The sequence below is a fragment of the Myotis brandtii genome, unplaced genomic scaffold (assembly GCF_000412655.1).
Source record: "Myotis brandtii unplaced genomic scaffold, ASM41265v1 scaffold317, whole genome shotgun sequence".
In the NCBI taxonomy this organism is placed as follows: domain Eukaryota; kingdom Metazoa; phylum Chordata; class Mammalia; order Chiroptera; family Vespertilionidae; genus Myotis; species Myotis brandtii.
Genome location: NW_005362155.1, coordinates 1,590,378 through 1,604,038, shown reverse-complemented (window position 1 = coordinate 1,604,038; position 13,661 = coordinate 1,590,378). Strand labels below are relative to the sequence as shown.

The 13,661-nt window shown below is 46.1% G+C and overlaps 1 protein-coding gene across 2 annotated transcripts in view; it reads left to right on the top strand.

Moving 5' to 3' along the window:
- Nucleotides 1-13,661, top strand: part of AXIN1 (axin 1) — an 84,265-nt gene that overhangs the window by 37,368 nt on the left and 33,236 nt on the right. For both annotated transcript variants that reach the window (XM_014543012.1, XM_014543013.1), the window contains exon 3: nt 11,648-11,788. In XM_014543012.1, coding sequence (XP_014398498.1) covers nt 11,648-11,788 — 141 coding nt within the window. The remainder of the gene's footprint in view (nt 1-11,647; nt 11,789-13,661) is intronic.

The following is a 13,661-nucleotide window of genomic DNA, read 5'->3' as shown; positions in this document are numbered from 1 at the left end:
TTGACCCTAATGGCAGAACGACCGGTCACTGTGATGCACACTGACCACCAGGGGGCAGATGCTCAATGCAGGAGCTGCCCCTGGTGGTCAGTGTGTTCGCACAGGGGGAGTTCTCAGCCACAAGCTGTGCTGATGGCTGGGAGCACAGCGGCGGTGGCAGGAGCCTCTCCTGCCTCCTCGGTAGCACTAAGGATGTACGACTGACAGCTTAGGCCCGCTTCTCCCGGGGAGCAGGCCTAAGCCATCAGTTGGACATTCCCTGAGGGCTCCCAGGCTTCCAGAGGGGTGTCTACCTGCCAGCTTAGGCCCGATCCCCAGGGTGTGGGCCTAAGCCGGGAGGTGGACATCCGCTGAGGAGTCCTGGACTGAGAGAGGGCGCAGGCCGGGCTGAGGAACTCCCCCCCCTCCCCCCAAGTGCACGAATTTTCATGAACTGGACCTCTAGTTTCATATAAAAGTTATGTTTACACTATAGTCTATTAAGTATGCAATAGTATTATGTCTAAAAAATGTACATATCTTAATTTTAAAATACTTCATTGCTATAAAAATGTGAATCATTACTGAGCCTTTGATGAGTCATAATCATTTTGCTGGTGGAGGGTCTTACCTTCAATTTGTAAAAAATGCAGTATATGTAAAGCACAATAAAATAAGGTTTGCCTGGGAGATACATTTGGTGCAGGAAAATTAGGCAGTGCAGTAAGCAAAAACATGAGCTGATAGCCCACTACTCAGAGTTACCACTATTTTATCTAGATTTTAAAGTGTTACTGGTTTGAGTAGTAAAGCTACATGTGAGAATTATGGCAAAGAAAAAGTGATACCAGCCCGGCTCATGTGGCTCAGTGGTTGAGCATCGACCTATGAACCAGGAGGTCATGGTTTGATTCCCCGTTCTGGCACATGCCCGGATTTTGGCTCAATCCTCAGTAGGAGGCGAGCAGGAGACAGTCGATCACAATGATTCTCTCATCATTGATGTTTCTCTCTCCCTCTCCCTTCCTCTCTCTAAAATCAATAAAAACATATATTTTTTAAAAAGTGATACCAGGTGGGACCCCACCTGTGCCTTCTCTTCTGCACCTGCCATACCAGCAGCAGTGAGCCTTTTCCAGTCGTGAGCCTAGGCTCCCCTAAGTAGGATGTCCTTCTGACTAGAGCCTTTAATCTGGGTTGTTAAGCATTTGTATTACTCTCACAGAAAGCTAGTTTGAAGTGAGGGATTTAACTGCATCTTGCAGCCTTTAACACGCAGTTCTTCTCCCACTCGATGCTAGGGACACTGTGCCCTGACTGGAGTGCGTGGTTGCCAGTCTGAGTTGAGGGCTTTCTATATCATATGCCAGCAAGTGCTCCTTGTATGCTATTCCTAAACTCTTGGAATCCTTGTGAAGCAACCGCTGTCATCCCATTTTGCAGGGAAGGAAGGAAAGGTCAGTTGGCAAGTGGTGGCCCTGAGAGCTGCTCTAGAGCCAGCATTCTCTACTGTCCATCTCTGGAGGGGACAAATGAGAATGGCCACCCAGCAGCCGTCTGGCCCAGTCTGTGCTGTGCCTGTTCTACTGAACACACATCCTGTTTGATTTGACCATAATGGGCCTTTGATGTGTTGTGCAATTCAGAGTTCATTCACAGTGACAGGCAGGGTGCTCCAGCTGTATAATAAAAATAAATAAAAAGTCTGCAGGAGTGTGAAGCCACGAAGTGACCTCATGGCACAGGTATCATGATGGCCAAGCAGGAAGCTTGCACCTGGTATAACCAGGTGACTTATTTTTCTCAGCCTTTATCTCCTTCCCATCCTGATTTACCTCAGCTTTATCATAGAGGCAGTAAGTTCCCAGTGGTCCATGTATGAGTGGAAGCTATCTGTTCAGCTTCTGACATCACCTGTTCCTGCCCCTAACAGTGACCCCAAGTGTCTATCATCTAAGTAGAGCTCACAATGGATATGTAAGTGTGGTGAATGGGGGGCTTTATGGGGGGGCTATTTATTAACCTTGGCTGATCATTTGCATAAAGGCCAAATTCCTGATTTTGCATGGAGGACATAAAATAGAGATTTTTATAGCTGACATTGACCTGATTTCTATCACATTTTTTAGTATAAACTTTTTGACCTTTGGGTGCAAAGCTTAGTTATTTGTTCTAGAAGTGATTGTGTGTGTGTGTGTGTGTGTGTGAATGCAGGCAACATGCACCTAAGTCATCGCTGCTGCTACAAAACAAACAGAAGCTCATCTCACCTGTGGGTTGGTACCCTGCATTTTGTACTAATTTGATAATCCTCACCCGAGTATATTTTTCCATTGATTTTTAGAGAGTGGAAGGGAGAGGGAGAGACAGGGAGAAACATCAATGTGAGAGAGAGACATCGATTGGTTGCCTCTTGAACCCACCAGATGAGGGCCAGGGAACCTGCAACCAAGGTACATGCCCTTGACCGGAATCAAACCCGGGAACCTTCAGTCCATGGGCCAGTGCTCTATCCACTGATCCAAACCAGGTAGGGCCATTTTGTACTAATTTGAAATGAAGTGTTCTAACTATTCTGGCGCCTTTGTCTTAGTCATTTCTTTGTGGTTTTGAAGATTATACTGTGAGAAGACAGAGCTCTAGGAGCAAATTGCTTTGTTGGGAAGCAGGCCCCTCCTTTCTTTTTCCTAAGGGTCAGGCTTGTGAGTAACACCGGTTCAAAGGCTGGTGGTGTCTCTGGATGATAACCTCAGTTGCGGCTCCTTGAGGCTGGTAGAAAAGAGCTCTGGTCTGGGAACCCTGCACCCAGGTTTGGGTCTAGACTCCCACATCCTCCTGTGAGAGAGCAACAGAGCTGGGTGGGTGCTGGTCCTGCCAGTGTGAAGTACTGTCACTGTGAGAGGTATGTACCCTTCAACTCCAGGGACAACCCAGGTGGCCATTGCTAGGTGGGTGGAGAAACAGGCCTCCATATCACAGAACACTACCTGGAACAGAAGGGATGACTACTGATCCAGACAGTGACTTCGTGGATCTCAGAATCTGTGTGCCAAGTGAAAGAAGCTCCAAAAAAGGGAACATGTACTCCCTGTGTGGTGGTGTCATTTATGCAGAATTCTAAAAGATGCAAAGTAACCTCAAGTGAGAATGGTGGGGGTGGAGGGGGACTGGACAGAGGAATTACAAAGGTGCACAGGAATTTTATGGGGAGATGAATGCATTCATTATGTTGGTCTTGGTGATGGTTTCATGGGTGTAGTTGACATACGTCAGAATCATCACATTATCCACTTTAATTATGCACAGTTTATTGTATGTCATACTTCAGCAAAGCTGTTTTTACAAAAGCAGTTTATGTGCCTTGATCTAGGGGAATTTAAGCTTTTAGGACCAGAGGGTACAGCAGTATTCATTTCCCTAAAGGCTTGGACAGAGCTCAGCTGTTTGCTTCCATGGGGCAGTGACAGGTGTGGGCTCCTGTGCGTGCAGGTTGTCGGTCAGGGCTCCATGAGGACCAGGCTCCAGGGAACGGTGGTGTCATTGGAAGCTGCTTCCGGCAGGAGATGGTTGGTAACACGCAATGCTGTTCTTGCCTGCATGTCTGCTGGCTGCTGGCTCCATGGGTGCAGATTGATGGCAATTCTGCAGTGTCTGAGATACCCCTTCCCCTCAGTGGATAATGTTGGCAAGTCAGTCTGGAAGCTGCTCATCATGGCTGCGGCCATTTGGTCCCTGCACACCACACCAGATGGCTGTCTGCTAAGTGGTGCCTTGTTCCTGAATCTCTCCCAGTGAGTGCTTGTTTCCTGCGCTCCTTCCCACCCTTCTTCTCAGGAAGATCAAGCAGGAAGGTACACTTGATGTTACCGGAGTCTGTGGGGAGGTGGCCGTACATTTGCGCTGATCGTAATATGATCAAGAACCACCCTCTGGCCCTAGCTGGTTTTGGTCAGTGCATAGAGTGTTGGCCCTTGGACTGAAGGGTCCCGGTTTAGATTCTGGTCAGTTGCAGGCTTGATCCCCACCTCGGTTGGGGTACGTGCGGGAGGTTTCTCTCTCACATCGATCTTTCTCTTTCTGTGTCTCTCCTCCTTTCCACTCTCTAAAAATCAATGGAAAAATATCCTCAGGTGAAGATTAACCAAAAAACCCCCAAACAACAAACAAAACAACAACAAAAAGGGTGGGTCGAGAAACAAGCCTCCATATCACAGAACATACCTGGCACAGAAGGGAGTGTTTGCCTCCATCATGAGACCCTCTGACATTTGGCTGTGGAGGTTTCTGGTCACTGCAGAGTGTCCTGGGCATATCAGATTCGGTCCTTTTGGGCAGGCTATGCACTCAGGTTCTATGCACACAGAAATTGGCCAGTGTTCAATTCTCTTGCATAGTTTATGCCTATTCCCCTTTGTCCACGAGGTAATGAAGGCCATGTACTCTCTCTTCTGGGATTCGGGACAACACACTAGAGTCCAAACCACACTCCTCTCCTTGGTTTACCTTTTTGGAAGCCAGTGGTGGCGATGTCCCAGGTTTCTGTCTACCCAGTGACTGTCCCCTGCCCTTCTGGTGCCAGAGCCCTTCTCTGGATACAGAAGGTACGGAAGGGGTGCTATAGTGGGAACATGGTTGAGGCCAGTCCCTTAAGGTGTGGGCTCTAGGCTCAGACAGGAACAAGAAAATGTTCACAGATGGATGGGGCCATGATCAGGTATGAGCAGAAATGAAAGGAATGGATTCTAATCTACTGGATAAATAAAAATCTCAGAGTCCACACTGATATAAATAAATGTGGCAGAGGGAAAGTCTTCCTCACAGGAGAATGTCAAATAATAAATACAGCTCAAATGATGGCATTAGAAAGTCACTGGGTGCTCTAGCCGGTTTGGTTCAATGGATAGACCGTCAACCTGCGGACTGAAGGGTCCCAGGTTCTATTCCTGTCAAGGGCACATGCCTGGGTTGCGGGCTTGCTCCCCAGTAGGGGATGTGCAGGCGGCAGCCAATCAATGATTCTCTCTCATCATTGATGTTTCTATCTCTCTTTCCCTCTCCCTTCTTATCTGAAATCAATAATGATATATTGACTGCATTTAACCTTATTTGTAAATGCTTTAAAGTGTAACTTTCTTTTGACTAACATTGTGTATTTTGGTTGTCCAAGCACATTATGATAGAGATTATTTTTCTAACTCTCTATCCCTCTCCCTTCCTCTCTGTAAAAAATCAATAAAATATATTTTAAAAAAATAATAAATAAATAAAAAGAAAGAGAAAAAAAGAAAATCACTGGGTGTTAATAGAGTATGTACATTCCCCATGAATTGCCTATTGATTGCAAAGGAAAAATACCAATCAACATGATGTTCTTCTTGTTGTGATACAGCATCATTTCTTTCATGTTCCTGCCAAAAATGCCTGATGTGAACCTATAACAAGGAAGCAATGAGACATTCTACAGAACAACTGGTATAGATTCTTGAGAATGTCATGGTCAGGAAGGGTGAAGACTGAGGGCCTGTCCAGGTTCAAGGACATTGAAGACACATCATTGCAGTTATGGCCTGAATCTTGTGCAATAAAAATAGCTCTAAAGGCATTACTGGGCCAGTGGAAGAAGTCTGAGTTTGGCCTTTCGATTAGTGATCGATACTGTATGGGTTGAACTGCCTGTTGCCCTTGGCTTATGGCGTGATCAGAGCCACTGTGAGTTACAGGTAAGGGAGTAATACCTCACTTCAGCCTTAGCACTGGGAGTAGGCGGAGGAGCCATCAGCTAGTCTGAGAAGCTGCCTCCAGCAACCATAGGGAGGCAGGTGGGTAGGACTGGCACCTTGTTACCTTCCAAGGAGTGAAAGATGGACAAGCTGACAGGTGGTATTTTTGAAGTGTCTGGGTGTACAAATCTCTTTGAGACACTGCTTTCTGTTCTTTTGGATACATACCAAGAAGTGAAATTACTGGATCATGCGGTAATTCTGTTTTTAAGTTTTAGAAACTGCCATACTATATGCTCCATTTTACATTCCCGCCAGTAGTGCACAAGGTTCCAGAGAAATTAAAAATAACCACCAACCTAGAATTCTAATCCAGTGAAAATGTCCTTCAAGAATGAAGAGGAGCCCTAACTGGTTTGGCTCAGTGGATAGAGCATCGGCCTGCGGACTGAAGGATCCCAGGTTCGATTCCAGTCAAGGGCACATGCCCGGGTTGTGGGCTCGATCCTCCGTAGGGGTCCTGCAGGAGGTAGCCGATCAATGATTCTCTCTCATCATTGATGTTTCTATTTCTCCTCTCTCCCTTCCTCTCTGAAATCAGTAAAAAAAAATTTTTTTTTTAAAGAGAGAATGAAGGGGAGCCCTGGTGGGTCTGGCTTGATTGGTTGGAGCATCATCTCATGCACCTAAGGGTCGAGGGTTCAGTACTCGGGCAGGATGTGTATGGGAGGCAACCAATTGATGTTTCTTTCTCATATCGATGTTTCTCTCCCTTCCCCTTCCTCCCTCTCTTAAAAAAAAAAAAGTAAATAAATGAAGGGGAAATAAAGACTGTTTCAGATGGACAAACACAGAAAGTTGTCACCAGCAGCCCCTTACTAAAGGAGGTACTTAAGGATGTTCTTTAGGCAGAAGGAAAATGCTCTCAGTAGAAACTCCTGGACACAGAGAGGAAAGGGCAAATATGGGGGTAACTCTAGGTGACTTTCAGTTGGTAAAACAATACTAATAATGTCTTGTGAGGTTTAAGACATATATAGAATTAAAATACACGATACCAGTAGCACATCAGTGTGTGAGGGAGGAAATTCTGACCTTGTGTTGCCTTGGAAGAGGTAAATGCACTTAATTGGACTTTAATACATAAAGGCTACCTATTGTCATCTTTATGGGAATCACTATCAGAATAGTGAAAGGGTTACTTTATTAGAGGGAGGAGATGGAACATGAAAAATATTCAAAAAGTAGGCAAGAAAGAGCAAAACAAATAGAACCAATGACAAACAGAAAGCAAGTTAAGGTGGTGGCCCCACGCTCAGTGATCAAACTCAGTGCAGCAGGACTAAGTGTCACACTGGATCTTAACAAGAGACACAAAAGTAAGAGAATAGAAAGGTTAAATGTAAAAAGATGGAAAATGAAAGTCCTGCGAACAACAGCCAGAGAGCAGTCAATACAGGCAGGATGAGGGCCCGCCAGGGGCAGGGCTAGCGTGCTTGTATGGGTCCCAGCAGGTTTTATTCTGAGGACTTTGAAAGCTTATAGAGGAGTTGGATGTTTCCCTAGATGCACCACTTGAGGAGTTGGCCATATTTGTTGTGCCCATATTCATGTAGGAGTTTGTGTCTGGACATCAGCACACGTGCATACACACACACACACACTTCCCTCCCACCTCAGGTCCTGAAGTTCCCCACATGCTTTTTCCTCTCACACGTCACTAGTCAGAATTTTCTTTGTCACATCAGCCTGCAGTGAAGGCCCAGCGGTTCTGTTTTGCATGGCAAGAAGTGAGCACTAAACTGTCCCAGGAGCCAGCTTCATGTCTAGAACTTTAAAAAGGTAAACAGGTGATGGGTAGCGCTTCCTTCTTTCTCTTCTCTTCCCTTTGTTCTCTGAACTTGGAATGCATGCACATAGTGGGACTTGCTCTGCACTGGATACTATAGAAAATTAAAAATCCATGTTTTTCGCCCTAACCGGTTTGGCTCAGTGGCTAGAGCATCGGCCTGCGGACTAAAGGGTCCCTCCCAGGTTCGATGCCCGGTCAAGGGCATGTAGCTTGGTTGCGGGCACATCCCTAGTAGGGAGGGTGCAGGAGGCAGGTGAATCGATGTTTCTCTCTCATCAATGTTTCTAACTCTCTATCCCTCTCCCTTCCTCTCTGTAAAAAATCAATAAAATATATTTTTTTAAAAATCCATGTTTTCCCTACTTATCACCTTAAAGATGAATTTTCTGGGAGCTGTCAGAGGAGCAAGGCAGACATACAGGACGCATCGAAGTCTGAGACTTGGTCCTGTGCTGACATCATTCCTGTCCCATAGGGGGAGGTGAAGGTGGGCGCGTGCAGGTGTGTGGGGCTCTTCAGTATGATCTGAAGCACGGGCTTGGGCTTCCGTGCTGTGACACCTTTTCTTCTTTAATTCAAAAAAATTTTTTTTTGTTTGACCAAATGGGTGTTTATTCAAAGTTACCAAAGTGTAATATTCCTTAAATGTAAAAAGGAAACTGAAAAACAAACAGTTCAGCACTTAGCCTGTAATTTGAATTTCAGTACAGTGGCTGTTGGGTGACGATACTGGTGGTTTTATTTTTTAAGTGCCAGAAGAATAACTGTCATTTAAAAGATAAGTTTTTGATATTTAAAGCAAAGAAGGTGACGTTGCATATCATTTCTTCTGCTCTGTGTCAGATACAGTCTAGACAAGGATGTGTAAACAGGACCTAGGGACAGACTGTCCACATCCTAAAGATACCCTGTCCTTCCTGTACATCTTTGGACATGATGCTTTCCTGAGAGCCTTCATAGCCCTGCCTTGGCTCTCACTGGGCCGGAACATACTAGTGGCCTCCAAGGATGCCCTCGGGCTACATTGGGTGGGTCAGAAATACTGTGTGTTGGATAGTGACTAACCCCCTGGGTGTTGATCCCCCTCTGTGGTGTTAGAATGATGAACATCTGCTTCCTGAGCTGGTAGGTAAGTTATATGGCCTAGTTACTGTCCATTGCTGTGACCTTGATGGCTGGAAGAGGAGGAGTACTGACCATAGTTGGCACTGTTTTGGTGTTTGTGGCCTCAGGTGCTGCTCTTGTCGAGGCCCCCAGGGGACATGGCCCTCCTCTGTGGGCCTGCCTTCCAAACCCACTGTCTGACCCAGCCCAGCTCCACATAGCCTGCGTGACAGGTGTCCATGATACCACCGTGTCCTGCGGTCTTATTAAAGTGCCTTTTCCTGGGTATGCGCATGACATGAAATGGGGCCTTCAGAAGGTTCTGTTCATCAGTCAAGGGGTGTCCACAGGGATTCTGTCAGCTTAGAAACAATCTGGTCTCTCCTCTTTCTACACTGAGGACATTGAAGTCCAGAGGACAGGGTGATGCATCCCAGGTCCTGGCAGTCAGTACAGCCTGTCATTCACCAGTACAGCAAGTGCTCAAGTACTGTGAGCAGTAACTCTAATCAGAAGTGAGGCTGGGGCTGTGAGGACTGTGACTGGGGTCCATTGTGCACATCACTGAGCATTCAGCATGAAAACCCCAGCCTCCTACACAGACAACCTTAGTCCTTTCCCACTTTCATCATGACCTGTAGAGGCCTGACAGAAGTGGCTATTCAAGGACAGTCTTTGGGAAGAAGAGGTGGTGTTGGAACACAAGGCCAAGGGCAGCAGTGAGGGGGTCAGGAAAGCTGATGTGTAGATAGATCAGTGTAGACACTAGAATAGATATGTGTGTGAGGGAAGTCCAGAAAGATTCAGTTTAGAGTTAACACCTGGCTTTCCATTTTGATGCAAGAAAGTGAGGTAGATTTTACATCCACATGCATTTTAGGTAAAGATCTACTAGTAAATTTTTAAAAATGAAGATAAATATAAAAAAAAAAAAAAATATATATAAAAAATAGAGAAATATGCTAATTAACCGGGACACCGTAACAGGTCGACCAGACAGGAGGAGGTTGCACGCACAGCGTCGGGGGGTGGGGCGGCAGGGGCCTCCGTGCACCTGCGCTGGGGGAGGGCCTGATCAGCAGTGGCCGAAGCTGCTTCAAGGGCCAGAGAGGGAGGCAGGGCCAGACTAGAGGGTGGGCAGCGCCGTGCAATTTTGAATTGTGTGCTGGGCTCCTAGTATATTTATAATTTGGAATGAGGAAGGCCTACCTATGTAAGATAGGGGGAAAAAATCTATAAAAGAAGAGGTTCCCAAATCTGACTTCGTAAAAATAAAACACTTTTGTATGACCAAAATTAACATAAACAGTATTTTTTTAAAAAGTGACTTTAGCCCTGGCTGGGTGGCTCAGTTGGTAGGAGTGTTGTCCCATACACCAAAAGGTTGCAGGTATAGGTTCGATGTCCAGTCAGGGCATGGACAGGAGGCAACTGGTCGATGTTTCTCTGCCCCATCGATGTTTCTCTCCCACATTGATGTTTCTCTCTTTCTCTCCCCCACTTCTTCCCGTCTTCCCTCCCTCCCCCTATCTCTCTAAAATCAATAAACATATCCTTGGTTGAGGATTTTTTTTTAATATATTTTATTGGTTTTTTACAGAGAGGAAGGGAGAAGGGTAGAGAGTTAGAAACATTGATGAGAGAGAAACATCAATCAGCTGCCTCCCGCACACCCCCCAATCAAGGTACATGCCCTTGACCGGAATCGAACCTGGGATCCCTGAGTCCGCAGACCGACGCTCTATCCACTGAGCCAAACCGATCAGGGCGAGGATTTTTTTTTAAAAGTGATTTTAAAGAAAAAAAATCTTTTTTATACGTAGCCAGAGGTTAATAGTAAGAATATTTAAAGACCAATGTAAATCATTAAGAGTCCAGCTGGGTGTGACTCAGCACTTGAGCATGGACCCAGGAACCAAGAGGTTACTGGTTCAATTCCTAGTCAGGGCACATGCCTAGGTTGCAGGCTCAATCCCCAGTAGGGGGACGTGCAGGAGGCAGTCTATCAATGATTCTCTCTCATTATTGTTGTTTCTATCTCTCCCTCCCTTCCTCTCTCTGAAATCAATAAAAACATAATTTTTAAAAAATATATATATTTTATTGATTTCTTACAGAGAGGAAGGGAGAGGGATAGAGAGTTAGAAACATCGATGAAGAGAAACATCGACCAGCTCCCTCCTGCACACTCCCCACCGGGGATGTGCCCTCAACCAAGGCACATGCCCTTGACCGGAATCGAACCTGGGACCCTTGAGTCTGCAGACTGACGCTCTATCCACTGAGCCAAACCGGTTAGGGCAAAACATAATTTTTTAAAAAATCAAACAGCACAGTAGAAAATGGGCAAAAGGCATGAATGGGTAACTTACAGAGGAAGGAATTTAAATGACACTCAAAACTGCCAGCCTGACTGTTAACTAAAATAAATTGTCATTTTCTGGCTAATCACATGACATCTGGAGGTGAATGCCACCCAGGGAGTGACTGGAGGGCAGCATGAACACTCTGTTAAACTTCTGTACCTTCCCCTACATTCCATCCTGTGGCAGTTCTCAGACATGTGCACAGGAGTTCTGGCTGCCTTGAAGTGGGCCTACACAAGGTAGTGGGCAAGGGTTGACACTGCTGCTGGAACACCCAGGAGGTTGGGTGTACTTTGCAGCAAATAAAGTCTGCTCTTTAGAAGAAGGATGAGCAGAACAGCTGTGTCATGTTCCTAGTTAACGTGCATAAAAATGCAAATCCAAATAATAATCTGTGTGTTCACTTACACATCTACCTAAATGCAGAGGAAAGACCTGGAAGATGCCTGTGGCTTAACCAATCCCACTGGAGGATGGAAGGCAGGAAGGAGATGCCAGCCCTTTTTACTTTTTCTTGAATTGTTTGCATTTGTAGTTCATATATAAGGATATCCATATGATTCTGAAAATGTGGATTAATAGGAGATGATGTTGGGCTGCTGTTGACGTGCCTTCCTTCTTTGCAGATATGGATCCTGGCGGGAGCCTGTCCACCCCTACTATGTCAACTCTGGCTATGCCCTCGCTCCAGCCACCAGCACCAATGACAGTGAGCAGCAGAGCCTCTCCAGCGACGCGGACAGCCTGTCCCTCACTGACAGCAGTGTGTAAGTCCCCCCTGCCTGGGTGAGTGCAGCCCTCATGGAGCATGGCAGCCTGTGCCAGTCCCAGCTGGGGCTTTATCTTGACGGAAAGTGACTTGTGGCCCTTCTCCCAATTTGGTGTTAGTACATCCGATGTACAGACAGACAAGCTGCGTTGCAGGAAGTGTTGTTTAAAATCCGAACATAGCCTGGCAAGTGTGGCTTAGTTGGTTGAGTGGTGTCCCATGTACTGGGAGGTCACCGGTTTGATTCCCGGTTGGGGCACATGCTCAAGTTGCAGGCTAGACCCCCAGTAGCGGGGGGGCATGCAGGAGGTAGCTGATCACAGTTTTTTATATCTCTCCTCCCTTCTATCTAAAATCAATAAAAACTTTTTTTTTTAAATCCTAACATAAACTAGAATTGAGTTTTGCATTAGTTGTTTTTCTCCAAGGCCGAGGTTACAGGAACCTTTGAAAGAGAAGAAACCATGGGGTGACGTTGAAACAAATTCTAGGGCTGCCTGGGCTAGAGCACTTTTGTTCTGTTTTTCTCTTTGGTTTTTATAGTGTGGGGTTCACTTTAAAGATCGGCACTGGTTAGCAGCCAAGCAGAGGGTGACTGCCTGCCCAGGCAGTTGTGACCCTGGAAGGCTACACTGCTATGCAGGTGCATTTCTTGTCCACACTGTTATGTACTTACCAGTTTTTTAAATTTAGAAATTGTCATATAGGTGAGCAGTTCCCTATCATCTCACCATGGGGAGACAGGGAGATGGGAGGAAGTTGGTGCAGCCGGTTCTGTGTGCTGGCCCAGTGCCCGGATATTTCAGCTGAGGCTTTGCATGTCCAAAAGGTCTCAGTGACCACAAGCAGCCACGTTGAGCCTTCGTGTTCTCCATGGTGGCAGCGGATCTTTCATCCTCTCCTTTTGTGGGAAAGTACTTGTTTTCTGACACCTTCTCCTTCACATTGGCAGATGGCTTGTTGGGGTCAAGTGCACATAAGAAGCTTGATGGTGTCAAACATTGTCTTACTAGATGAGGGCATTGCTTATCCCACCCGCTGAAGTCATTTGGGGTCTTGACCTTGCTGCCCATGATGTCAGACTTGCCCAGCTTTTGGTACTTTTGCCATTTGCTATCTGACCAGCACTGATAGGAAGTATCTGTTCAGGTTCGGGCCTTAGGGGTGGGGGCTGACTCCTAGACACCCTCCAGCCTCAGGGCCAGAAAGCCTTTGGCTGTGACATTGAGGTAGGAGATGTGAGCTCACTGACTGCAGGGTGTTAGGTCGATACTTAGAGGAACAGGCAGAATGAAATTAAAAAGCAAAGTTTATTGTTATACCTGTGAACAGAAGGGCTGAGACCAAAGTAGTGTCAGCAAGCAAGAGTATGGAGGGCAGGTATTTATATGTCTCTTACTTATGTGATGGGGGCGAACAGTTAAGCTGGATGCAGCTGCAGGAGGTTGCAGGGAGCCAAGTCTAGAGCTGCTCTTCTTGGCCCCTTAGCTCTCTCTTGTAACACCTGAAATGAGAATAACAGGAAAACTGCAGAGAGGGCAGGAGCCCCAAGTGGACACAGTGGAAAAGTACTGAGTGCAGGGGAAAGGTATAGAATATACTTTACACAGGGTTCTTTCCCCACAAGACTGAGACCTCATAGGGCCTAGACAGCAACAAGCTGTCAGCTGGTCACAGGGAGACTTCTCCATCCAGCCTATTTCATCATGTGAAAAATTTGAGGAGTCGTAGATGAAATAAGAAAGAAAATAAGGACTATTTAACCCAGTAATCCCACTTCTAGGACTATATCCCAAGAAACCAGAAACACCAATCAGAAAGGATATATGCACCCCTATGTTCATAGCAGCACAATTTATAATAGCTAAGAT